Source organism: Pecten maximus, chromosome 4 (genome assembly GCF_902652985.1).
Source record: "Pecten maximus chromosome 4, xPecMax1.1, whole genome shotgun sequence".
Lineage (NCBI taxonomy): Eukaryota > Metazoa > Mollusca > Bivalvia > Pectinida > Pectinidae > Pecten > Pecten maximus.
In genome coordinates, this window is record NC_047018.1 from 33,828,066 (window position 1) to 33,853,642 (window position 25,577).

General features: G+C 36.0%; 2 protein-coding genes across 2 annotated transcripts; one reads left to right on the forward strand and one right to left on the reverse strand.

Annotated features, from left to right (window-relative positions):
* Positions 1-12,954: 12,954 nt before the first annotated feature.
* LOC117324809 (homeobox protein aristaless-like) lies at positions 12,955-15,016 on the forward strand. The gene is made up of 3 exons (XM_033880640.1): positions 12,955-13,083; positions 13,501-13,754; positions 14,746-15,016. The coding sequence occupies exons 1-3, from the start codon at positions 12,991-12,993 to the stop codon at positions 14,834-14,836; spliced, it is 438 nt and encodes a 145-aa protein (XP_033736531.1). The 5' UTR covers positions 12,955-12,990; the 3' UTR covers positions 14,837-15,016.
* Positions 15,017-17,196: 2,180 nt separating this feature from the next.
* On the reverse strand, positions 17,197-19,701 carry LOC117324810. The gene is made up of 2 exons (XM_033880642.1): positions 19,392-19,701; positions 17,197-18,866 (listed from the first exon to the last, which is right to left on the reverse strand). The coding sequence occupies exons 1-2, from the start codon at positions 19,648-19,650 to the stop codon at positions 18,322-18,324; spliced, it is 804 nt and encodes a 267-aa protein (XP_033736533.1). The 5' UTR covers positions 19,651-19,701; the 3' UTR covers positions 17,197-18,321.
* Between the last annotated feature and the right edge of the window lie 5,876 nt (positions 19,702-25,577).

Consider the following 25,577-nt stretch of genomic DNA (forward strand, 5'->3'; position numbering starts at 1 on the left):
TTTTGCTCTTCTTTCTCAAATCCGAGAGGGGTCCTACGCAATGGTTGCCGTATCGGTTTGGCGTCCCCAGTATCGATTCGGTGCTTAATATCCCCATTGAACTTGCCCAGATCCAGATCATCCTTAGCAAAGATATCTTGGAATTCTGACAGAAGCTGGCCTAATTTATGTTGTTCTGGTGGCGACAATTCCTTTGTGGACCTGGCATAGAGTGCCTCGAGATGAGAGGGCATTACTGGCTCCCCAGTAGAATCCACGCCCAAACTACGAATGGTAAATTCCTCCACAGAGTCATCCACTATTCCCTCCAACCCTATGCCGATGCCCAAGTATGTTCCCTTCTCGATTGTTACAAAACTGGAGGTCGGATTCCGGATCATTGGCTTCATGAACCCTTCAGGGTTTAGCAACTGATTTGGAGACATCTCCGTGGCACCGCTCCGTTCCGGCTGAAATACCATATCCTCGGTACCCGGGGAGTCTGCCTTTACTTCTACAAATTTTGCAGAGAACGGGGGTATGACTGTACGCCTTACAGCCATTATTCGTTGAACCTGCCAAGGAGGCACAGAGGATCTCCCATCACCATAACACAAAGGAACATCTTGATCCTGCAAGATGAGATTCATATTGACCAAATCGATAATGGCCTCACAATCTCGCAGCAGATCCATTCCAATCAGGATCTGGTCAGAGATGTCTGCTACAACAAAATCTCGAAGCAGCTTAACCTTTCCCAACTTAACGGGAACCTGCCTCACCAGCTGGGCAACTAGTCTGGAGTTCTTCCCCACCCCACAAAGCGTGATCCTTTCAGGATTGTCGACGTCCAATCCCAAACGTTGGCAAGTGGAGACATTCATTACAGAAACCTGAGCGGCGGTGTCTACAACCGCTTGTAGTCCTATATCAGCAGGGTCTGTGCCCAGTGACACCGAAACATACAGTGTTGGACGATTAACCTTTTTGTCCTTGTCATAAAGATTTACTTCCAATAACTTAGGTGGCGGTTGGCCAGTGTCTTCATCTTGGGATAAGGGTTGGCCTACTGCCTTACCTCTTGGGTGTTTAAAGACCCGCCTCTTATTGGTGAAGGTGATCTGTTAAAGTCTTTCTGAGGGGATTTATTCGGACAGTCTCTGGCGAAATGCCCTTCTTTGCCACACTGGAAACAATTATTTCCTCTGGGTCGGTTTGGACTAGAGGATCGTGATGGAGAGATATATCGTCCAGAGCTTGTTTTTTGTTCCCTGAGGATGCCTAAAATCTGTTCGATGGAGACCTTAGTGTCCTCTACTGCTTTTTCTGTCCTACTCAATCTCTGGTCAAGCTGGGCAATAGTTGGCCCTGTGGCGGTGACAGATCTCACCTGCACGTGACTCCCTTCTCTATCATCCTCAAAGCTGACCTGCCGCACTTCTGACTTCCTACCACCAAGAATAAGGCGTTGGTTTGTGGAGGCCAGTTTGACAAGCGTCATAGCCTGGTCTAGGTTAACTGGGTCCTTGTCCATAGCAGAAAGAGCTGCTTGCTTCTCAGTGCAACCTCGTAGAAAGGTATCAACAGCAATTAACTAAAGAAAATCCTCAGGAGCAGCTGGGTAGCCATCAAGTACCAGTTCTTGAATCCTCTCTGCAAACTCTTGGAAGCTTTCCTCCAGAGACTGTCTAGTGTCCTGCAGCTGCCTCCTCACAAGATTTGGGGGGTCCTTGGTACTAAACCTTTCCTCCATCTTATTACAAATCGACTGGAAATCTAGTTGCGTAGCGCGTGGCCTGGTTGTGAAAAATTTAAGGGCACTGCCTCTGAGGCATTCTATGAGTTTGTCCAACTTTTGGACATTAGACCAATTGTACCGGTTAGCAATGTGAGTAAACTGTAGGAAGTATGGCCGCCAGTCACTTTTGCCATCATACAAAGCCATTTTAGGCGGGGGAGGGCCTTCCATCCTAAAACTGGATTTGCCTGAGTTCCTAGGCGTACCCTCATTTGAGGAAACCCGATTCCTCCTATACCTTCCACCTGGAGCTAGCTTCTCAACCATATCCCCAAAATCAGGAAGTCCTTCTGTGGCTGGGGGTTTTGTATCTTCCACCTCCTCCTTACTCCACAACGCCTCCAATTCTTCCTGATGTTGTTTGTGCTGCTTTCTCATCTTATCTGCAAATTCTTTCCTCAATTTTTCCATTTGAAGCTGATGGTAATGCTCCCTTTCCTTATTCTCATTCTCAATTCTAGCCAGGGTTGTCTCATATTTGGCAACAATGGCCTCTGTGTCTTTTGTCAATGCAGCTGCTTGATCCAATTTACCCTCCTCCTCCTCCGAGTCTACAGCATCGAATGTTATTACATCTGGGTCCAGATGGTACAAAAATGTATTAAAACAGAGATAACCCGAATTGCAGTTGTGATCATACACAGTGCAATGTCAGACAGCTGCAGCTGCAGTTACAGCTTCGATCAAAAACGAATACAAAAAACCTGCCATGTGACATATATGCAAAATCAATGAAATTAGTTCTTTGATGGTCTGAAATATCTCGGCTAAGCTATGCTCATTGACCTGCTGTCTGTCGCGCATATTGCACACAAGGTCGTGTGTCATTTGGATAGATATATCTGTGTGTATCAGTATAGAAGTCCATCACTTTGATGTGGCGTATGGTCTCATATATATGTATTGAACATGTTTTTATATCTCGATTATCAAGAAATATATTCATTTCTTACGTTTGTAGTGATGTGAAACTGGATACTTATCTGACAAAAAAATCAGTCGTGTGCATTTCAAAATATCAATGGGCTATTGAATTTATTTTTATGTGATGGAGGCACGTTTTGAATAGTTTGTTAATCTTTTTTGTTTGTTTTTTTACTTTTTTTTTCTTGCTTTTTTTTTTTCAAAGTTATATTTTGTTAAATCTTTATTTCAGATTATCGATTGTCTTCTGTTGTAAGAATCAACATAAACATTAGCATTATCCCTGCCAGGTGTATGACGGGGACAATAACATCAAAACGTCACGAATCCTCTCAGCTGTATCAATACAGAACTCTTTTATCCCAGAAAAACCAAAAATCACATCCGCGACATCATACGTGTGATATGACTGGTCATCCTCCTTTGTGGAGAGCTCTCAGTCCCACCCATCGAAGACGAGCCTAATAGATGAATCTTCTTAAGAGCTCAGGTTGACATGTAGCCTATGGTTTATTGTAAACGCCCAACAGGAATATAATCCGGAAACTTGTGTTTTATACCGATAAAGTATGTGTTACAAACACATGTACTGTACAGATTTTTACGATGGGTTTTGAATTTCTTCGATTTTTTTTCCATCTATGTATTGATTTATTTTCCCTCTGAATTTGATATAAAATGTGTGTATTTGATTTCTATACGACGGTATACGTAGATTATAATATGAGGATACATTCTTCATCGGATTTTATGACTTCATTTTGGGCATATTTTATTTTACGACCCAATGCAAAATCATAATGGTAGAAATAAAACAAGAAAGACAAACATAATTCATATTACTTATAGAACTCGAATTCCAACGACTATAATGTGTATGTTAAAGGTCTATGGTATTTACTTGATCAAATATAATTAAAACATGAATCATATAGATAGATTTCTAACCGTTCAATAATGTCTAGTTGTTAAGCTAATATTTCGCGGTTGCTCCAGTCGGAGAAGTTCTCAGTTAATAAATTCCATGCAAACACGCCTTCTCAACATTGCTTTTCTTCGCGTTATGTTAAAACGCCGTGGATATACGGAAATTAAATCCATCGCGAAGATTACCAAATCTACTGTAATGTGAAATTAAAAACATTTACCGATAACGTAATGTCAAAAATAACCGTAATATCCTATAACAGAACATGCTGTTTGACGTCACGGGTCACACTCATATTTTGCTCAGTTGTCATCGTTGTAAGCTTCGCAACTTGTAGATATGTACATATGTATGCAAAATAGATAAATGTTGGTGGTTTGATCTCTTAATCTTCCGTATGCTGCATAAACTGATGGTTTTGTTTTCTATTATTCATGTAGTTAGTCGAATTGACATCCAAACTTAAATATTTCATCAACTACGTCTTCCCCCTTGTTATTGACACCAGCGAATATCAAATCTGAGAACTACTTTTTATTTGAAAATGGTCACCTTTAGGTGGAAACAGGCCAAATTGCGTCATGTTCCTCTTTCATACGATCCAGCTAACATGTACATGTATGTATGTACACCAAAAAGACAAAACAACTTAGAAATATATCAGAATACTCAATCTAATTAAAACCAGATGTACATTTGCATTTTGCACTACGCTACTCTCCGTATGAACATTTTTAGATACAAGATGTTGTTTAAAAAATAACTTTGTGTTTAACCTTTTTCTATGATTATACTTTAAGATCCATAAAATGTATTTTTGTTAAACTAAACTTCATTACTTACGCTACCAAATTACTCTTGATTTGATACTTACACAAGCAGAAAACAACTCAAGCAAGTGAATACGAAAAACATTTTGTAAACGTTACATTACATTCTGCGAACGTTTCTGATGAAATAAATATGAGTTCCTTCTTATTCATCGTTATATTAAAAAAAAAAGATTGCAGGATTTCTTGTGTCCATGTTACGGGAGCGGGATCGCTGGCAGAGCGGGTTTGCTGGCCCACCGGAGCGGGATCGCTGGCTGAGCGGGTTTGCTGGCCCGCCGGAGCGGGATCGCTGGCTGAGCGGGGTTGCTGCCTTGTCAGAGCGGAATCGCTGCGTGAGCGGGATCGCAGCGACATCGCTTGCGCGGGATTACGGCGGGATTGCAGCGGGGTTTTAATCCCCATCGCTCGACGGGCGCAAACGCGCTGTGAGCGTTTGGGTACCAAATCACCCTCCTCGTACTGTACTATATGATATTTCAGCAATTATGTTATATTAACTCTTTCCATGCCGGAAGCATTGCAAAAAAAAAAAAAAAGAAATAGACTACGCATACTCACTTTTTATATATACATGTAATGTTCATAAAGAAAATATGAGAAAGTCTACATTGCGCTAATTTAGTATAACTTTGTGCATTGTTGTAATGCACGAACGCTGACCGTGTCAAAGTATTAATTTATTGCGTCAATTACTATTATATACAGGACGGTGTCCTGAGATTCCTTTAACTATTATTGACTGTATCAAAATATTATAGAAAACGACTGGCACTGAAGCATATTTTACACCTTTATCAGTTTCATGTGAACTATGAACTCATTAACTTGATCACATTATGAATTTATTAACAACAATATTTCTACTTAAAAGTAAAAGTTTTATCTTTCACTCTTAATAATCTCATATGTAGTATCTGCAAGAGAAACATTACTTCTACCTACACATAATTTGTTTCATTACAGAGTGCGACCACTGACAATGGGATTCATTACCGGGGTCATTGTTTTCATCTTCATTGACTTCACCTACCAAACTGCAATTTTAAGTCGCAAGCTGCACAGGTTGGCCCTTGAATTGAGGAAAACAAACTATGGTTTTGAGAACGTGGAACTGGACACATCGTATGCAGAGATGTATAATCCTGAGCAAACTTCAGCAAAACCATACCAAGGAATACCTACACGTGTTGTAATGTTTATACAGCACTGGTGGTTAATACGTCATCAAATTTATGTTCACATTTACAGAATGTTTGGACATATTATTCAAGGTAAAACCGAGTCTTGATGTCAAATCAATGTTCCTTGGATACATCCCCTTTCCCTAGCGAGTTACTTACTAAGCGTATGATTTGAGCTTGCTGCCTTGCCATTTGCGGATCAATTATCGTTTATGAATACAATCGATAATAGTGTTTAATGCCGTTACCTTAATATGCTGCAGCAGTAAAGAATTGAGCATTTTTATTCAAACATTATCGCTTTTTTTACATTGTTATAATGCGATACTGTGATTTAGGATATTCTGTGGTGTGAGCATTTTTTTCTTTTGTTTTTGACAAACATTATCAGTCCAAGGTTTTCTTACTTGTGTTTATTAAATTAGAATCGATTGTATTGTACTCCTCAATTGTGTGACAACAATTTTTATATGTTTTCATGTGGCGGAGTTCCACTTGCGTCAACAGAAAACGCGAGTATTATGTTAATTATATTCTTATTTAACAGCTCTTATTTATGTACTTTCCTGTTCCCAGTTTCCAGTTAATTTGAGCTGTTCTCCTGTTGAAACCTTGGCAAAATATTGCCATTTCTTAGTAGTAGATCAATGCTAGATAAGAAAATGATGAATGCTAGATAAGAAAATGACTAATAATATGAAAGTAAACAATTATTTTTTGTAAAGCATATTATCAGAAAAATTAAAAAATTGTTCTTGAATATCTGTACCATGCAATTTATTATATCAATTCAATACAATGTCCTAAATGTGATCTTTGTGTTTGTCTTCTATTTGATAATAGGAACTAATTGTCCATTCATCTAATGAAGTCAATATATTTCTTACGAGTTATGTCCCCTGAATATGTAACTAAATATTGTGGAGCTCTACAGTAGTGGAGATAAATATTAAGACTGTCAGAATACATCTGTGGCTAGAAATATTTACAGTGTTCATTAAAAAATTACCTCAACAAAAAGCCCATCCTTTCCACCCATTTTATGGCTAGTTAGGCAATTTGATTGTCTTGCACTTTGCTGTCCTTTTTTCCTTATTTTTTTGTATTTTTAGATTAGCTGTATTTCTATTAATATTCGTCATGGCTTCAACCTGGTTGTCTTTAACCTGGAGTTTTACTGGAAGTGACAGTCAAGACTGTATCTAATTTTTGATAGTGTTATGTAGCGGCTTTTATTTGTGGGATTTCCTGTACCCAGTTTCCACTTATATCAGCTGCTTTCTTTGGGCGGAGTTTCACTTGCGTCGGCAGAAAATGCGAGTATTGTGTTAATTATAATCTTATTTAACAGCTTTTATATATGGAATGTCATGTTTCAAGTTAAGTTGAGCTGTTATCTTGTTGAAGCCTTGGCCATATATTGCCAATTCTTAGTAGCAGATAAATGCTATATAAGAAAATAATGAATGCTAGATAAGAAAATGACTAATAAAGAAAGTAAACAAATATCTTTTTGTAAAGCATATTATCGGAAAATTTAAGAATTTTTCTTGAAAATCTGTACCATGCAATTTATTCTATCAATTCAATATAATGTCCTGAATGTGATCTTTGTGTTTGTCTTCTATTTGATAATTTGGTTGATTGTATTGTACTCCTCAGTTGTGTAAATATATAGCATTTATCACTCGAAGAGATTCTGTCAGTCTTTTCAAATACCACCCCTAAGTTGATAATACAGAAAGGTCTCCCATGTAAACTCTTACAATTTAGTGACATTTATCTGGCATTGAAAAGGAAACAACGCTGATGTGTTTAAAGTATGGGCGGTATAATTGTGGTGAAAGTTTCTATATAGATATATGTAATAGTAACCTTAGCATGAATTCAATATCAAAATACACAAAATAATTACTTGGAGAAAATGATGGAAACAAAAGAAGAAATTAGGAAAATTAAACCGGGTCAAAACAAACGACAAAAAGTAAAGGAAGGTCACTTACATTCTAATCCAATTGGTAAATTTTGAGCCCTGACTAATTTTATGAAAAGATGCGTAAAAATATGCATATATTATTACAAAAGCGGCCTATTACATGTATCTAGATAACATCAAAATTGAAAATAGGCGCAACAGTATGGCTGTTACCGTTTATTTTTTTGTTCCATTTCTTTTCTCTTTTATACTTAAAAAAAGACTGCGGGTTTTCTGAATTATGATTAAAAACCTGACGAAGAACCGTCGGCAATCTCCACTTAAACCATGTGTTCTATGTGTTCCCCTTTAAATTATATCACGACGAGCATGCATGATGCCGTGTGAAAACCTATAAGCATCAGAATCATTGTTTCTTGTGCATTTTGAACAACAAAATCTTGGTTGAGAAAGTGGAAAGACAAACGAACAAGTTTGCAATAACAGTACAGTAAAGTAACATGAAACAGTTTTATGATATGAAACAATAAAGAGAAATTTCAGCATTGCTAAAAGAACATTCTAGCTTTTCAAAAAGAAGTGCTTCAAATCGCGTCACGTTAGTTGGTGCCTTTTGTATATACATGCAGATAATCTTCTTAGAATGTTTGAATTTTTAAAAATAATAATAATAATACTAAATCCGAATTTGACCTCAATTTTTACCTTGCGGGTGTCGTCGATGCAGCAGAAGACGCATATATTTCCGGAACCCTAGATATCATTTTCCTTTTTTTAAATGACTCCATGCAATTCTATTTCTTTTCTTTTTTTTTCCGTATTAACTATCACTTGTTGATCATAAGTTTTCTTGCAAAAGTGTGTAATCAGTTCCAGCATTTGTAACTTCACGTCCACTGGCAAAGGAAATAAATTAATGACTAGAAATTAGATTCAATGTTGATCACGCTTTTAAATCAATTGTTCTTCATACATATTGGAATTTATTAAATATAAACGTGTATATGAAATTGACGATTTGATATCGTGATCAAATATTACTGGATTCATTCTTTTTCTATCCAGACCGGTAACAATTGTTTTCTAAGACATTGAAATAACGACACTGAGAAAATAACATTTTATTTCTAGAAATTGGATATACTAAGATATCAATATCTTAATTAGAAATGTTTATTACTGACAAAAGACCCAGCAAGCTAGGATATTGCTTAACGTTATAGTAATACATGGGTATTAATGAAGATTCCAATACAATATCACCAGTTTTATAGGAGCGCCAGAAAACATAAAATCTCTAGACACTTCCGACAGTGTTAACGTCAACAATAGCAGGTTACCTTACCAGTATCAGATAGATTCATTCGAATGAGAAAATCAGATACCAGATAATTTCTTGAAATATTATCTTTGATGTTATTGCAAGCAAGGGGGAGGGTGAGTTACGGATATATCACTATATATATAATGATGATAAAATGTGAGGGTACATTAGAAAGAAGATTGACCGTAAATGTACGTGTGGAGTGTTCCGAATTGCTGGCAATCAAGAGTCATGACCAGGTGAGAACGTGAAAATTTAATACATTTAATCAACGTTTGAATTCATATTAATAGTAACACTGATTTAGAATGTCAGTTTCTATGATCTTTTAGATGTATGTTTAATATATTAGTTAGCTTTTAAGATAAATACCCTATGGATAATAACTAAATATGATACATTTATGAGGTTAATACACACCTTTTATATTTTAATTCCTATTCTGTTCAGTTTGGGTTTTCTAGCAGGATTTCACTCGTCTGCTAAGTCTTTGAAAGACAAAATGACTAATTATTGCAATATTCATTATTTCTTAATACTTTATAAATTACAGTAATTTTACAAAGTAGTATTGTTACAGTGCGTGTTTCTTGTTTTATTTGTATATACCGTTCATTGTTCGTCGAAAATGGTATCCCTTCAAGTAAGATTTCTGAAAATTCTTTGTATGATATATCTAGCTAGAAAGGGTAATATCAAGATGAAATCAATTATTTACTATAGCTCAATATGATTAACGATACGGAGCTGCTATTTCAAGAGGAGCAAGGTTTTCCGACTGGTCGTTCCGAAATGTGATCATTATGATTCATTTGCGTTCACAAGTAATTATCCCTGGTTATCCAGCCTTTATCTAAACAACAATTTCTTTCTCAACACCTTGGGGAGCATGTTGTTGATTTAATCCGAGTACTTTTAACTTCGAAAAAAATACATTGTAAACATGTATTTGAGTTATAAGGCGCATTTTGCAGTTTTTACATTCATATTTTACCTATCATCAAACAAATTGAGGGATAAAACAATTGAGAAAAAACAACAACAAACAAACAAACAATTAAATAAGCTGCCCCACTGAAAACTGTTTTGTGTCCATTTAATTCAATAGCACATGCCGCATTGCAAAATGTGACTTTGGAAGCGATAAAGATGCCATGGAAACGGATGATATAAAAGAGAAAATCAAGTCTGTGAATGATGAAATCAATGTTGCATATGAGAAGTCAACAGTTAAAACAATTACTCTGGATGACGGAATCATTCGCAGACAGGTAACACAAGTTTGAGTTTTCATTATTGTGGCCAAAGTACGAATTCGCTTTCTCTACAACTTATGTAGTACCGATCTGTAAGATAAAACGATAAGTTATAACTGTAGGTCACATTAGGGTAAATCAAGGTTTGACGACTTGGTGCCGTAGATCGTCAGTTCGCGGCCTAGTCAGTTGTCTTCTTTTGTCATTTGTGTTACTAAGCTATTTAAGGAATGAAATTTATTTTTTTACATTCATGAGATATGTCCAGAAGTCAATGTTATTATGACCTTATAAATGTTAAAAAATGAATTTCATTCCTTAAATTTACATTATGATTATTCTCTATTTTTTTTCTTAAAGCCCCTATGATAAAAAGAGCAATTTTTATGATTTTACCCGGGAGAAAGGTCGGAGAGAGAACAGCTGTTTTCACGGGAAAGTGTCAGGCAGTTCTTGGCACGGTCTTAGCAAACGTCATTACAACGACACAATCAAAATGTAGTTCCATCTACGACACTTATTCTGTGAGATTTTCGGGGTGATTTTTATGTTTTGAAAAATCCGACGGCGGAGAGTACTACCCGCGGAAACATGGTCCCCGGTATTACTACACACAGTGATGAGGCCAATGTTGTTATGGAACATGAATACAATTTCGCCAATGCTTTCAAGCCTATTTAATGTAAATATATATACAAATGTATACACTATACTTTTGAATGCCTCAAATTTTATGTAGTTGTAAGTTGTCGGTCTTTGTTTTATGACGTCAGTGCTGTTCTGACGTCATACTAATTATGACGTCATATAAGTATTCAAAATATTAAACAGTCTGAAGACCTCAAATATATCTTCTTCTACGAGGACACTGTTATTTATTTTACTTTAAATATATATTTGTTTGTTGGACGCTTGACTGCTTGTTTATTTCTGCCAATGAGGTTAGAGACAAACATTGATGACCATTAACATATCGATTGCTATATTTGTGCAAAATAGTCGATATTGTGAGCAAATGAACAGCTTGGGAACAATGCATTTCATTTGGCATCTGTCACTCATTTGTTTAGCAACATTTATCTCCATAAAATGTCATTGTTTGAAATGCAAATATACGTGAGATTAATATATTATTCGCAACACATGTCATGTAACATGCAATGGTCATACTTAATGTAAAGTATCATAGTTTTAAAACATACGTCATGAGAATAAAGAATGCTATATTACCGTAAAATACGTCATATAGGAACACCATGAGACATCGCGTTTATCAAACGTCACGTAGGCATACCAAAAGCACCCCAATAATGTAGGAAACAACATATAAAAAGGCAAGAATAAAATAATAATATACATACAACATGACAACTTAATATTCGTCATAGTAATTTGTCATAGTAACATGCCATAATAGCATATCATAGTAACAAGCCATAATAACATGTAATAGTAGCATGTTATAGTTTCATGTCATAGTAACAGGTAATAGTAACATGTCATCGTAGCATGTCATAATAACATGTCATAGTATCATGACAAAGTAACAAAATATCTTAATCTATAGTAGCCTGTCGTAGTAACACGTCATGGTAACATGTCATAATAACATGTCATATTAACATGACAGAGTAAAATATCATAGTAGCATGTCATAGTAACATGCTACAGTATATTATTATATAATGTGTATTTATCCATATTCTCATTGGCTAAATCGCTAACACGTGACTTTTGATAAATAGCGATATTAACTGGTTTCCAAAGCAAAACCAGTTAATATAAAAAAAACAGTTAATAACACCGGCGCTAAAAATAGATTATGAAAAACCAGTTAATAACACCTCCGCTAAAAATAGATTCTGGAAATACCCTACCGGAAGTTACGTAATACCATAGTAACGCATAGGAAATGGCTGCGTCTGCTGTTTCGCCGGATTCGAGTCCTAAAAAATGTGGTTTGCGTCTCTAAACGATGAGAACATTAACAGGTTAATGACAGAAAATGATTCCATAAACACAAGAAGAGCGACAGACTCGGCTGTAAAAAAAATTAAGGAATATTTAAAAGAAAAGAACATGGCAGAGGACGTTGAGACTTTGGACTTTGAGATGAGTACGTTTATCATTTCATCATACATGTATATACTTTGATTATATAATAAAACAGTTATGGACTTTTTACTTGGTTAATATGCTCTGATATTAACCAGAATGTAACCATATTGACCTCGGCTTCGCCTCGGTCAATATTAGTTCCATTCTGGTTAATATCAGAGCATATTAACCAAGTAGGCCAAAAAGTCCATAATTGTATAATATCATAGTACCATGTCATAATATGTTATAGTAACATGTTATATTAGCATGTCATAATAACGTGTCATAATGTCATGTCATAGTAACATGGTATAACATGTCATAGTAACATGACAAAATTACATTCCATAGTAACATGTCATAGTAACACGTCATAATAACATGGCATAGTAATGTTCAATACGTCATGGTAACAAGCCAAAGTAACATTACATGCGCTGTATAAAAAGGCAATGTAATGTAAGAACAATTACTATAAACATACCAAAGCAACGTGGTCAGCATCATGCTAACATGGCATAGTAGTGTAATGTACTAGTACACTAATAAAGATGTCACAGTAATGTTAAATACTCAGTAAACAAATCACGTCACTTAACATGTCATAGTAACGTTAAACAGTTTATTGTCACAGTAAGTAAATAAACGTTACATATTTTTACATAACGACTGTGACATTTCCCCTACAGAGACGTCAGAGAACAACATTTACGCCATACCAGTTGTCCAAAATGGAGTCTCTCTTCTCAAAATCCCATTACCCAGATATATTCCTCCGCGAGCAGCTGGCGTCCAACATCAGCCTGTGCGAGGCTCGAATACAGGTAATGAATCAGTTGATTGTGATATGTTATAGACAAGCTAAATCTATGAAAACACAATGTAAAAAGAAGTAACTTTAATTTATTGTTTACTTTACAGTAGAAATGTATAGGATTTGAAGGTAATTCATACTAAAACAATCGCTATAGGGATGATATAAATCAATATCAAAATCATCGAGAAAATCCTTGTCGGACAAGTCGTTACATGCATTATGGATATTTCAATGGGTACTGGTAGGTAGAACGTTACATTTGTAGATTCAGTAGCAGTTTGTACATCAAGTCACAACCTAGATACTGCAGTATGTCGTCGATGAGATTGCTTATATATATCGTCACCAAAAATGTGAGTAAAATTTTATGAATTTTTACACTTGTGTATCACTTATAAAAAAATATTTGTTCTTGCTATTGTAGGTTTGGTTCCAAAACCGTCGAGCAAAATGGCGAAAAGACCTGCGAAATTCCAAGATTCCCACCTTCACGCATAGAGGGCGCTCGTGCGAGTTGAACAGAATTATAAGTGATATGCATTTCCCGCTTCCCGTAGATTCCCGAGGCCTAACAAGTATCCAATCACATTTCCACTTGACCAGAAGTCAATACGATCGGCTAGCCCCTTCCGGCTACTTCAGCTCTTTCCAGCCTCAAATAGAAATCCCAATGAGGAGGTAAGAGGCAATTTGTGACAACATTTATTTATGACGTCGTAATGTTATTGTTACTTATTTGTTTTACAATTTCCAATAATGTGTTTGGATTTCTCGACAGAAGAGAACAGCTACGTAACTTAATAACAAACACGTACATTGATACACTGCATTGAGACAATTATCCGTCAGAACATGGTAGTCGTTGATGTGTATCAGTGTCTAACGGGAAAAGAAGCATACTTTGCTTTACTTCATGACTTAATGAATACAATAATAACTATATATATACATCTTGTAAGCGAAATCTGATACACTTTTGATAAAAACTATACAAAATTACATTGGCGAAAAGTTTCATTTTCGACATCATGTGCAAGACAAAAAAAGTTTCAAAAATAGACTTTGGTTAGCGCCACCTAGAGAGAGTACATTGACAGATGATATAAAAAAATACCTCACTGACTGCCGTGACATTTGTAGTCCTAGCTTTGGTGGAGGGATTCTAAAAATATGACGCGTATTACATAAACGCCATAGTAAGGCAATCGAAGTGTACCTAGGGAAAGTGGGATTAGTGACTTTTACATGGTAAGCTGGGGGTATTTAATAAGACTTAATTAGAAAAAGTATCATTATGAAATACAAACGTTAAAGACTATTGACCAAACCAAAAAGTTCGACGCTCTCTAACTACCCGTGTCGATTTGTGTTGTTTCTGGAAGCTGAGAAACGGACCGCTCCGTGTTCTCATTGTTATGTCCTTGGCAAGGCCTTTTTCCCCTAATTGCTCTGGATTGCATGCGACGGGCATCCCTATGTTGTTTCGTGCGGCAGTCACCAACTACTAGTTTAGTCTGTGTATATTTTCTCTAAGGTCAATATGAAAGGATGCATGCATCAACAGAAAACCATATAAATCGATACTTAGATAAGGAAGTGAAAACAGTTATAAATGTGTTAACTTTATCTATCTAATTAATTTAAATTTAATCCTTTTTTTTTTTTGCAGGACCGGAAGTGATCCTTTCCATCGATGCAATGTAGCCGAATATGAACGGCACCCGTGCATCGGATGTTCTTGTCCGCCGAAGGGGAAGTAACTCTATCTACCGTTCGTAGAAACGGCATCGACAGAGAACATGGCTTGATGTCCGGTGTATCTCATACTAGAAAATGAAATAGCGCCTTAGCAAATTCGCTAGATACAGTAGATGTTTTCCATAGTTAAGACGCTATGTATATTTCAATGAAATAAACACACTTTAATAAACATTATATTGCCATTTTACGTCGTTTTTATTATTTCGTCAAAGAGAGACTCCGTCATTCTAAAAAGAACCGCAATTTTGTTAATCTGAAACGATAAAACATCAGAATATCATTCCAGTCTTTTTTTCTTAAACACATGGGAAATAGGACCAGAGGCCAGCATATGTTACTATTGTGGACACACCGCGACGCGCATTCGCGGATATCTGGCTAAAAGTGAACACATTACCTATAGAGTATATAGAGACATTTAAAGATACCATTTCTGAATAGGAAAAAAATGTATTTCTTTGATCACTAACTTTGAAACTGCTTCATTACGAATATATTAAGTCGAAAGTTAGTAATGTCAATTTTAGTTTGAAACCTATTCCTAAATCTCCTTCATTAGTTGTTTTTTTAAGAACAAAACGATTATTTTGACAACTTCAATGTTAAATAAAAACATTAAACACAAATCTCGAAACTTAAGGGTAGTGCCACTTTCCAATACCTTGATATCTATTTAAAAAAAAAAAAAAACCCAAACAAACAAACAAAAATAAATAACTGCGTCAATTTAAGGTGAAATGGAACATAATTTTAGTTCTCGAAAACTTGGGAGACGTAACAAACGATATATCATAAAAAAAAAACTGCATTTATTTCAATAATTTTCTAGAGGAAACTCCTTAACTTAACATCTATTCCGATAGACGTTCCCGGGTTCGATCCCTAGCGGGGGCAGTTTTAAATTTAAATCACTGCCTCCGCTAGGGATCGAACCCGGGACCGCTGGCTTACTAGTCTTACGCTCAACCGATCGAGCTAAAGAGAAGATCTCTCTCTAGCCGAGCGGTGTATTGCGGCTAGTATTTACCAGGGTTACAAATACACGTCATGTCATGTTTTGAAAATAGGAACCATGATACGACAACGCAATCACCAGGAATCGTTCAAGTATACACTGTAGTAGATGTCGAACCTCGCATAGCACCGGAATATGTGTCCCGACGAGATCACCATGGTATCCATCATATACACAAATCTCTTTAACTTACTGACCAATCTCTTTGTCATTTGACATACCACTAAAATATGTTTAAACTAAACACCCATTCAAGAGTCATCGCCATTCATTGCATTATCCATACCTGTAGCATAATATAGTATGGTGTACATGTATATGTATATAGATTTCGAATCAAAACGTACAATATATTAAACTCCACCAAAAAGTATTGTAGATAGCAAAACATTAGAAACATGACTATGGTTCTTTTTCATTTTATTTTTTTTCTCTCTTTATTGATGTCTAATGTTTCGGACAATGTAAATACACTTAGGTAATATTGATAAACTTTCATTATAAAGGTATTGTATCTAGAGTTAGGTCAACGTCTAAACGGTCACTTTGGAACATATAAATAGTTTGACTCTAGTCTAATTAACTCTAACGTGTGTCATCTGTTGGTGTCTTTTCATTAAAACTATTTCTGATCCACTGTGGACCGCGAGTTATCTCTCTTCATACATAGCTTAAGTGTGTGACAGATTGACTTGTGCACCCCGATAGTGTAAAGGTTCTTGTCCAAAAACACACTCAATAAAAACGATGTCTCGCTCTTTATAAGATAAGTAAAGTTAAAATATCAACATACACGAATCTCTACAAAATAACGATCGCGTTATAAATGTAGAGAATTTAGATTAGAACGAAGGAATGGTGTTTTTTTTTTTAATCTTTTATATAAGTAACAACTCTCACCTCAAGACCATAATTTAATCATAATTCCATAGTTTAATAAAATTCATTTTGAGTATATAATCATTTCGATGGGGGAGAGTGGGTAAGGGAGGCGGATGAATTTGGAGTAAAATGCGATGAGCTAGTTGAAATAAAATCGTTTGAACTTTGAACATACTTGTATATGCGTGTTTTTCGGATTGTGATTTGGGCGGAATGACAGTCCTTCGGAATCTAACTTCTGTATAAAATTTACACAAACTAAGCATGTTTACATGTATTTGTTGATTTTTTTTATATAAAGAACCTACAATAGTCTGTATATTGTCATTTCCTCCACAAGTATCAATACTCATAACACAAGGTCTCTAAAGGTACAAACGACAAGCCACTGTTTACAACCTTTAAAAACTGGCACTTGCCAATAAAGATGAAGCACACAACGACAAACAAGCTATATTTTCAAGCGAATTTATTTGAATAATTAATAAATATCCAACAAAATCATAATTGCTTAATTTGAACGCCATCTCGTTTTGTCTCTCTCTCTCTCTCTTTCTTTCCTTTTTATCTTCTTTTGACTTTCAAGCAAATTATTTATTAAGATGATTGATAAATATATCCAACTAAATTATAATTGCTTAATTTCAACGCCATCTCGTTTTGTCTCTCTCTTTCTTTCTTTCCTTTTTTATATTCTTTTGACTTTCAAGCGAATCAATATCCAACTAAATTATAATTGCTTGATATGAACTCCATCTCGTTTTGTCTCTCACAGTTACAGACATTGCATTTCCGACCATCACATCACGAGGACTGTCTTCCGTCCGGAAAACTTCACCGATATCTACCTAAAACCACACGGACGATTCCTTTAGTTCCATTTGAGAGACCATTATGCAGCCAACTGATATCACAGTGTCGTCTCCCGAAGCTATATTCGGAAGGTTTTCCGTCACCTACTTAACACCACAGGCTCAATTCGGAAGACAACGTGAATCCCGCCATCTTTTTAGCAACAATGGGTTGACTTTTCAGCTCTATTCAATAGACTACACTGTCATATACTTTAAGTCAGAGGGTCGTCTCCCTTAGCTCCATTCGGAAGACTTTCCGGTCATCCACTAAACATATCACAGTGTCACTCCTTCTGTCCATTCTGAAGTACAAACCGAATTCAGCGAAAACGACGAGCTCGCACACCACTTCTTTAAAACCGGAATACCTTTCGCGATCCAAAGAAGTTCACCACCTCCTGTTTCAATTATGTTAGTACAGTATATAGTGGATTTGGAATGCTTTTATGATGCGTGGATGCAGGGAGTGGCTGCTACATTTCTATTTACACGGCGTTTAAGTGTTGGTTGAATGTATCAATTGGATAGCGCTTCCCTAATTTATTCCAATAACAATCTATCATAATTAAGCATTTAAGTCATAAATACTTATATTATATTTTGCGTGTAGTATTTCAAATTCCAAATGATTTTAAAGTATTATTTTCAAAATATTTTTGCTGCGCGTGATTGTGCCATATTCTAAAAGCTAGCAATCTACCATTGGTAACCCTTCGTGACTTTATAATATTCCTTATGTACGCTTCTGCTGGCAATTGGCATTGCGCTGACCTTCAGGGGCGGGAAGCTGGTCACTTTCTTTGTAAATATTGATGAACTGGACAGTTGGGGTAAAGGTATGTGATGAGTCTGAGGTCTTTGGGGCTCCCCGGATCGCAGGTAGTTCAATACTGTCTGTTGAAGTAGTGTCCAGCGAAGGTGAATCTTGTACCCACTTTGAAGATTCTATGAGTTTAAGAAGCGATCCATATTTTAGGCTTGACGATTCTGTTATCAAAGTGTTTTTTGGTGTTGTTTTCTTTCCACTGGGTTTGAAGCCTGGTTGTGGAATCCATGCCTGACCAGGTCCAATGGAGTAATCAGTTTCCCTGTTGTAAGTGTATTTGGAACGCTGGAAATGACACGGCTTTCTCCCTTTTGTCCGTGTTGAAAATTGGCTATTACTAACATTACCAGGGGCAGCTTTTAATGGTGGCAACGCATATGATGCGTTCTTCTTTTCTTCGGTTTTACTATTCTTCCATTGTGAAGAGGATTTCTTTCCTTTCTTTGATAGAACTGTTGAAACAGAAGAAATGAAAAAAATACACATCAAAATTGTAGTAGGTATTTTTTGGGGCAAACATTGTGTTGCCCAAAGCAGAAAATTAGATGATGAGTCTGCCAAAGTGGGATCCGTCCCAAACAATCTAGTGTCTCTATATAAGAGGGTGTTAAGTCTTCAATGCCACATCTATACCATAAATGTACGTCTTGTATTTTATCTATGCTTGACACATAAGTTACTACTTCATATGGCGCAAAATACAACGGAAATGAAGATAAAACTACTGGAATGCCACACAATACGATATGTACCAAGTCGTTTAAATATTTGAAGAAAAGTCTGGGCATTGTGACATAATTTGTAATATGTAGACATGTTTTTCTTTCATTTACCTTCAAATCTCAATAAAAAAACCCAAATAACATCGACCTCGAATTTATTAAATATTCAAATAAGATGTATGTTTTGAACTATGTCAATAACACACATATACATATATACAAATGCATATTCTAAAATGTTTTTTTGTCGCTCACCTTTTTGTTCAGTCTGGGGAGGCATCATGGTTTCCTTTGGACTGTCCGGGCAAATGTAGGTGTTCTTGGCTTCAATTCCTGGATTTGGAGATCCCGGAATAGGAGACAGGACTTGGACGGAACCGAAGTTACCGTAGTACATCGTTGTTTCTCCGATCACCAAACACTTATCCTTCATTGTCTTCTTCAGGCGATTGCATTTAAGTGATCCTAGATTTGAGGTCACATTTTCCAACTCATTCAAATCTCCGTCGCCCATTATATATCACACTTTCTAAGATAACAATCTCTCTGTTGAGTAATGATAGAAAAAAACAGCTGACGTTAATGTATCAAGCGTAGCTATAGAAGGAATTATGGGTTGTTCAATTATGTCGTACTTAATCTGTGACGTCATGAATATTGTGACGTCATCGATACTGTTTAGCTGATGCCAGAATCACAGCATAGTTCAAAGTTGTTGACGTCCTTGTATGTTTCAAAGTTTTTTTCTGGCGAATCTTTTAAATAATGCTTACTCGATTTCACGAGTTGCGCAGTGGATATTTTTGTGCGTATGAAATATTGACATTTACATTTATAACAAGCTTTACACGCTAATAAAACTTACTGACCGTAAAATGTGACTACGTCTTAAAAATGTAAACATTTTTTGGTTCGGTTTATTTTGGTGCTCAATTCAATTTGCAATACTTCTGTCCATCCACACGTATGTACCGCTTTCTTTGTGCGACGTCAATGTACAATGTATCTAATAAACGTATGTTTTCGCGAAAAGTTTTACTTATGAAGTGATTATGGCAGATCGTTAATGAATTTCAGAAACAGTACCGGCCTTGATGACCTTCACAAGTTTTTTTTTTGTTTTGTTTAAGCGACTGTTGACAGTTAGTGTCTTCCTGTGTTATATTGCTCCCAGAGTCCTTGATCCTCCCTATAACATCCCCACTGATACCATATCCCTCAAATTTTATTAGTTATCTACTAGGAAACACCATAAAAAACGCAAGTCTATATATATTGTGAAATGCTGTTTATTTTGGTTAAGTGAAGACAAAGGGTCTACTATTCAGGGAAAATCCACGCGGCCGGTCAGGTGTATCCATACTAATATTCCTTTTCAAGTCCAGTCGGGGAATCGAATCCGATCGCCTAGTGACAGACTGTGCCACTCGACATCCATGCGACAATATAAATTATTGTATCACTCCTTTCTCCAGGTACTCCGGTTTTCCCATTAAGAAGCTTGCGCTCTCTCATCCAGGCCAACAAAAACGATTAATACATTTTTACTTTGATGTGACTTGTAAAATTTAACAAAAAAAAAACAAACAAAAAAGAGAAAAGCTTATCATCAACAATTTGTCATAATGAGCATTTAATGAAGATGGTGACTCTAATTAATCATTTTGCTGAAGAAAACATTCTAAATTTTTATTTTCACAAACTGATTGACAGAATTTACCCGTTCTGTTTTGCTTCCCTCTGCCAGAAAAGTCCAGATGAAAATGATGCCATTTTGACAATTTTGCTATTTCCGAAATAATATAGATATCCAACTGAAATCAGGTCGACATTAATCATCAAACTATGTCTTTTTTAATTAAATAACCATGGCTTTGTTTTCCTAGCTAGCATTTGTTCTGTCTTTAAAATGTTGTTATTTCAGATTATTTTTTTAAGAAAGACAGTTCACCTGTAGCTGAGATAGCCTATTTACACACGAACACCGGGAGTTGTCGCTCTTAGAACATCATAGTCAATGGTATTCATGGTATTCTGCTAACCTGTACAAACCATCTTATCACACTACACTACATTGTACACAGAATAAGGAATTATCCAATATTTTCCAAGTGAATTAGAATAACGTTCACTGTCTCAACTTTAATATATATTCTATGTGTAGTTTGGTAACTCGCACGTACACCATAATGAAAGAGTCTAAATTATGATTTTGAAAAATATGAGTCTTCTAAAACAAATTTGTGCAATGGTCCGCATTAAATATTCGTTCTCGTGATCCTTTGCTTTATCTACAAGGGGCAGCAACTACGGGTACATTTCCAGCCTGTACATAAGGGAGATAAACCTTACTGCTTGTTATTAGTGAATATAAGTGCAAGCGTTTAGCTGTCCAATATAAAAGCCGTAAAACAATACAAACCAGACCAAACAATTCAAACTCAAATATGTATACTGTAGTCATGGCTATATTACATTTAGAGACTTCAATGATCTGTGTGTCCTCTATATTGTATGTATCATTGCATACCGAATATGTCAGGATATGTTCTAATCTATACTTTTTTTTTATTTCTTTTTATGGAGATAATTGATTTAAGTTCAATTATATATTATATTCAATTTGATATAAACATACAAATGTATTAATTAATGCCGATTTCTGACCTTACATTTTATGTTAACTCTTATCGGTATGCTGTGGCTACCATAAAAGGAATGATATACATAGATTTATTCGTTTCAATTATAAATGCATAATGAGGTAAGAAAGGTCATTGTAGCATTAAATTTCATACAAACAAAATCCCAAGCTTTCCTATAAAACATTTCTCTAACCTGACCAAGAATGAAATATATGTACCTGTGGAGTAATTAAAAGTATGAAAGTTTCAACATAGCATGTTGGACTTTTACTGGAGACAGATATCTACATGTACATATACATATGTCTGGAAATACATCTACATGCGTTGAGGCAGATATGTAAATGCGTCGGAGACAGATATCTACATGTTCGGGTCAGAGGTGTATGTCAAAACAGGACTATTTACAGCAGCACCAGATACAATAAGAGTAATTGACACACCGATTACGAGAATGTCCTCTGTAGATGTTAGTATTAAATGTGTCGACAATCAATGAAGCTCTATAAGACAGGTGATCTTGTCTCATGGTTCATTTCGCCGGTGTCATAGTAATAATAAGGCAACAATAAATCGGTAATATGGGGAGGGGCTTACCTCGACATGGCCATCCCTCTGGGAACCAGACAAAAGGCAGCAGCTTCCGGAAAGCCGATCACCTTTGACGAACATTGATTTATAATTGTTGTTTATCTTGACCCTTTGACAGTCAGCTTATTTTTCATGGTATAAGACAGGTATACATTTTTCTCGTCTTTCCAGATATGTAAGTAATTTTATTGTCGGTCACCGAGGGGAAAAAAAATTCTTTCGCCATGTTGGATCGATTTCCCCATGCATTTCATAAAAAAGATGTGAGAAAAATAGTCCATCATATGTTAGGTATGTGGGATAGGGATTCTACCCTTAGGTGTAGAATTCCCCTATCCCACATGACTACATATGATGGACTCTATTAATACTTTGCCTTCAATGTAGACGGTTGGGGTTCGATTCCCCGTACAAGTATATGTTGACACGCCCGACCAAACGGTTCCCTCATACAGTTTGACTCCTCGTGCGCTTCCTTCCGGGCCAACATAAGTAATTAATGTGATTTAACTGGTTGTATTTAATAACATCGTTGTGAAATATACCAAGTATACAGGTTACAATACTGGTAAGCGTGCACAGGAACCCAGGAATTCGAACGGTACGGTCCATGTGTATTGGGAACAACTTGCCAGGTAACTGGTCCCACTGATGGATAAAACGAGTCCGTGTAATTTATAAGGTAAATAGTAAGTCTTTAAGTTTTGTGGAATGTATCGATATTATTCTTATACATGTATATAAAGTGGGTTAATTACACTAGTTCTAACAAATAATACCGCTTATATTTTAAAGAATTAAAGGTATTCTGAAAGGTGACACTTTTACCCAAATATTAATATAATGTACACTGACAGATGCCATTTTTACCAGATGTGTATATTAATGGACATCGACGGGTGTGATATCAATGTAAAGAAAGCCGACCGGTTATTAAGTGATTAGTACATGTTCACATGCTATCCCTGCTTTTCTTTGAATTTCTATTACAGGTACAATGTAAAGCAGTAAATTCGATTTAAAACTATTTATTGGTAAACATTTAACAAAGGATTAGACGCAGGTCATATACATATAGAAGGCCAGTCAGGCATATTTCTATTATGATAAAATATGTGTTTCTACAAAATTTGTTTTTGGGTTTGAGAAGTTTTTATAAGTTTGCACATATCTGAAGACATTTTTATTCAGGTCCACTAAAAGACGTGGGTTTCCAAACAAAATTGTTTTAGAATCAAACTCAACATCTAAACAGTTAAAATTTTAGATAAGAGCGTCCACGACATGCTTTAAAGTAGTGAAAGACAAGCTCAATTAAAGTAATCTAGGGAGAGAATCAATAAAGGTGAGGTCATGCCTGTTGATTAGAGTGAAGCAATGTTTAGATATAAATATCACAATTGGACATCTAACGGCCAAATATTGACTGCTTTATATCTCGACTGGTATACAATGGTTGCCAATGTCGACGAATTCTGAGATAAATAGATATATTTTAAATTCACGAATAACAGTTTTTTTTATCGTTGATGCATTTTGAACTATAAATTAAAACCTTGGTTACCAATACTTGTATATTTTCGTTAAACTTTTTCCAAGATAAAAACAAATATTGTTTATTTGAATTCTAAGCGACGTTGCCGTTATAAGAAACAGTGGACATAAACTTTAATTGATACACTGAAACAATATCTCGAAGAGCCTCGTTACGTGGACATACGTGTATAAGTCATGTCAACTCGGTGTGATTGTGGGATTTTTTTTATCCATTTTCTGATTGGTTGGAGACATACTGGGGTTATTATTATGTTCATCCCATAAGTCTCACAATCTAACGCAGCTCAGCTACATGTGAGAGAAATATTTCAATATATATAAGCGCCGACAGGACCATGACCTGGGTCCCTGTGGGCTTTACCAGAGTTTATTGTCGTGCTAGAAATCTATTAATGGAAGCTTTCTGTAAATACTTCCACAAAACCTTAGAAAATACAAGGATATAAATCAATTTGCCTGTCAATGAAAATTTAGATATGGCATATGTATTGTCCTCTTAGTTATGGCGGGAGGTCGATGGTCTTTGATTTCCCCTCTGTGCTGCACTTGTGTAGTGTCAAGGTATCCTTATTACGATTATATTTACAGCTCTCACTCTTCAGCTTAGTAAACTCTGACACTGCCCTGCAGGTAGGGCGTAAGAATTGTACCTGCTGTCCCCATTGCATGATCGTAAGAGGCGACTAAATTTGGGATATTATCTTTTCTCTTCTTTCTGAACAACTTTCTTCTTCCTAATGTCTCTCTTGACAATGCCTCACTTTTGGCCTTTAGTTGAGCGTTCGCCGCTGTGAGGAAGGCTTTGGGTTCTGTCCCCTGGCCGAGACATACAAAAGTCATTAAAAATGGTATTTGCTACTCCTGCTTAGCGCTCAGCATGTTAGGAGTGGGACGACTGGTTCGCCTGTTGTCAGTATAATGTGACCGGGCGGGGTGTCCTGCTGGGTGTCTTCGGCAGTATGCTTCAGTGAGGTAGCACTATAAATCGGCAAAAGTTCCGGACTATCACAAGGAGACTTGATTTGATTTATATTGGACGGAAATTGTAAATGGACCAGTCATATTGATAGTATTTGTAAAAAGGTATCGAAACAGATAAGTGTTTTGCGTAAACTTAAATATATATTAAATCGCCACACTTTATATAGAATATATACTTCGTATATTATACCATTATTAGAATATTGTTGTGAGGTATGGGATGGGTGTAGTCTCGGTGACTCAGATAAACTAGAAAAACTTCAACTAGAAGCTGCACGTGTGATTACGGGATTACCATCTTACACTAGTATACAGTCATTATATTCTGAAAGTGGTTTAGAACCTCTTGCTATTAGACGCTCTAGGCGAAAATTGCAGCTTTTTTATAAAATTAAACATAAATTATCTCCAAATTACCTAACATCACTTCTTCCACCATTAGTATCAGAAAATTCTCAATATAACCTTAGAAATGCCAATAATTACTCGTTACCAAATTACCGTTTACATCTTACTAATTCATCTTTCTTTCCCTCTACTATCCAACTATGGAATCATTTAGATAACGAAATCCGACAAAGTGTTACGTACTCGGCCTTTAAACATTCTCTTCAAAATTTTACAGACACAAAAGTTCCCTTCTACTATCAAATTGGTGACAGAAAAC

What these genes read in the sequence shown, in the direction of transcription:
- LOC117324809 (XM_033880640.1), top strand. Translation starts at nt 12,991, where the DNA reads ATGGAGTCTCTCTTCTCAAAATCCCATTACCCAGATATATTCCTCCGC. An exon ending in TGTGCGAGGCTCGAATACAG is followed by an intron (nt 13,084 to 13,500) that starts GTAATGAATCAG and finishes TTGCTATTGTAG; the next exon opens with GTTTGGTTCCAAAACCGTCG. An exon ending in ATAGAAATCCCAATGAGGAG is followed by an intron (nt 13,755 to 14,745) that starts GTAAGAGGCAAT and finishes TTTTTTTTGCAG; the next exon opens with GACCGGAAGTGATCCTTTCC.
- LOC117324810 (XM_033880642.1), bottom strand. Translation starts at nt 19,650, where the DNA reads ATGGGCGACGGAGATTTGAATGAGTTGGAAAATGTGACCTCAAATCTA. An exon ending in TCCCCAGACTGAACAAAAAG is followed by an intron (nt 18,867 to 19,391) that starts GTGAGCGACAAA and finishes CTGTTTCAACAG; the next exon opens with TTCTATCAAAGAAAGGAAAG.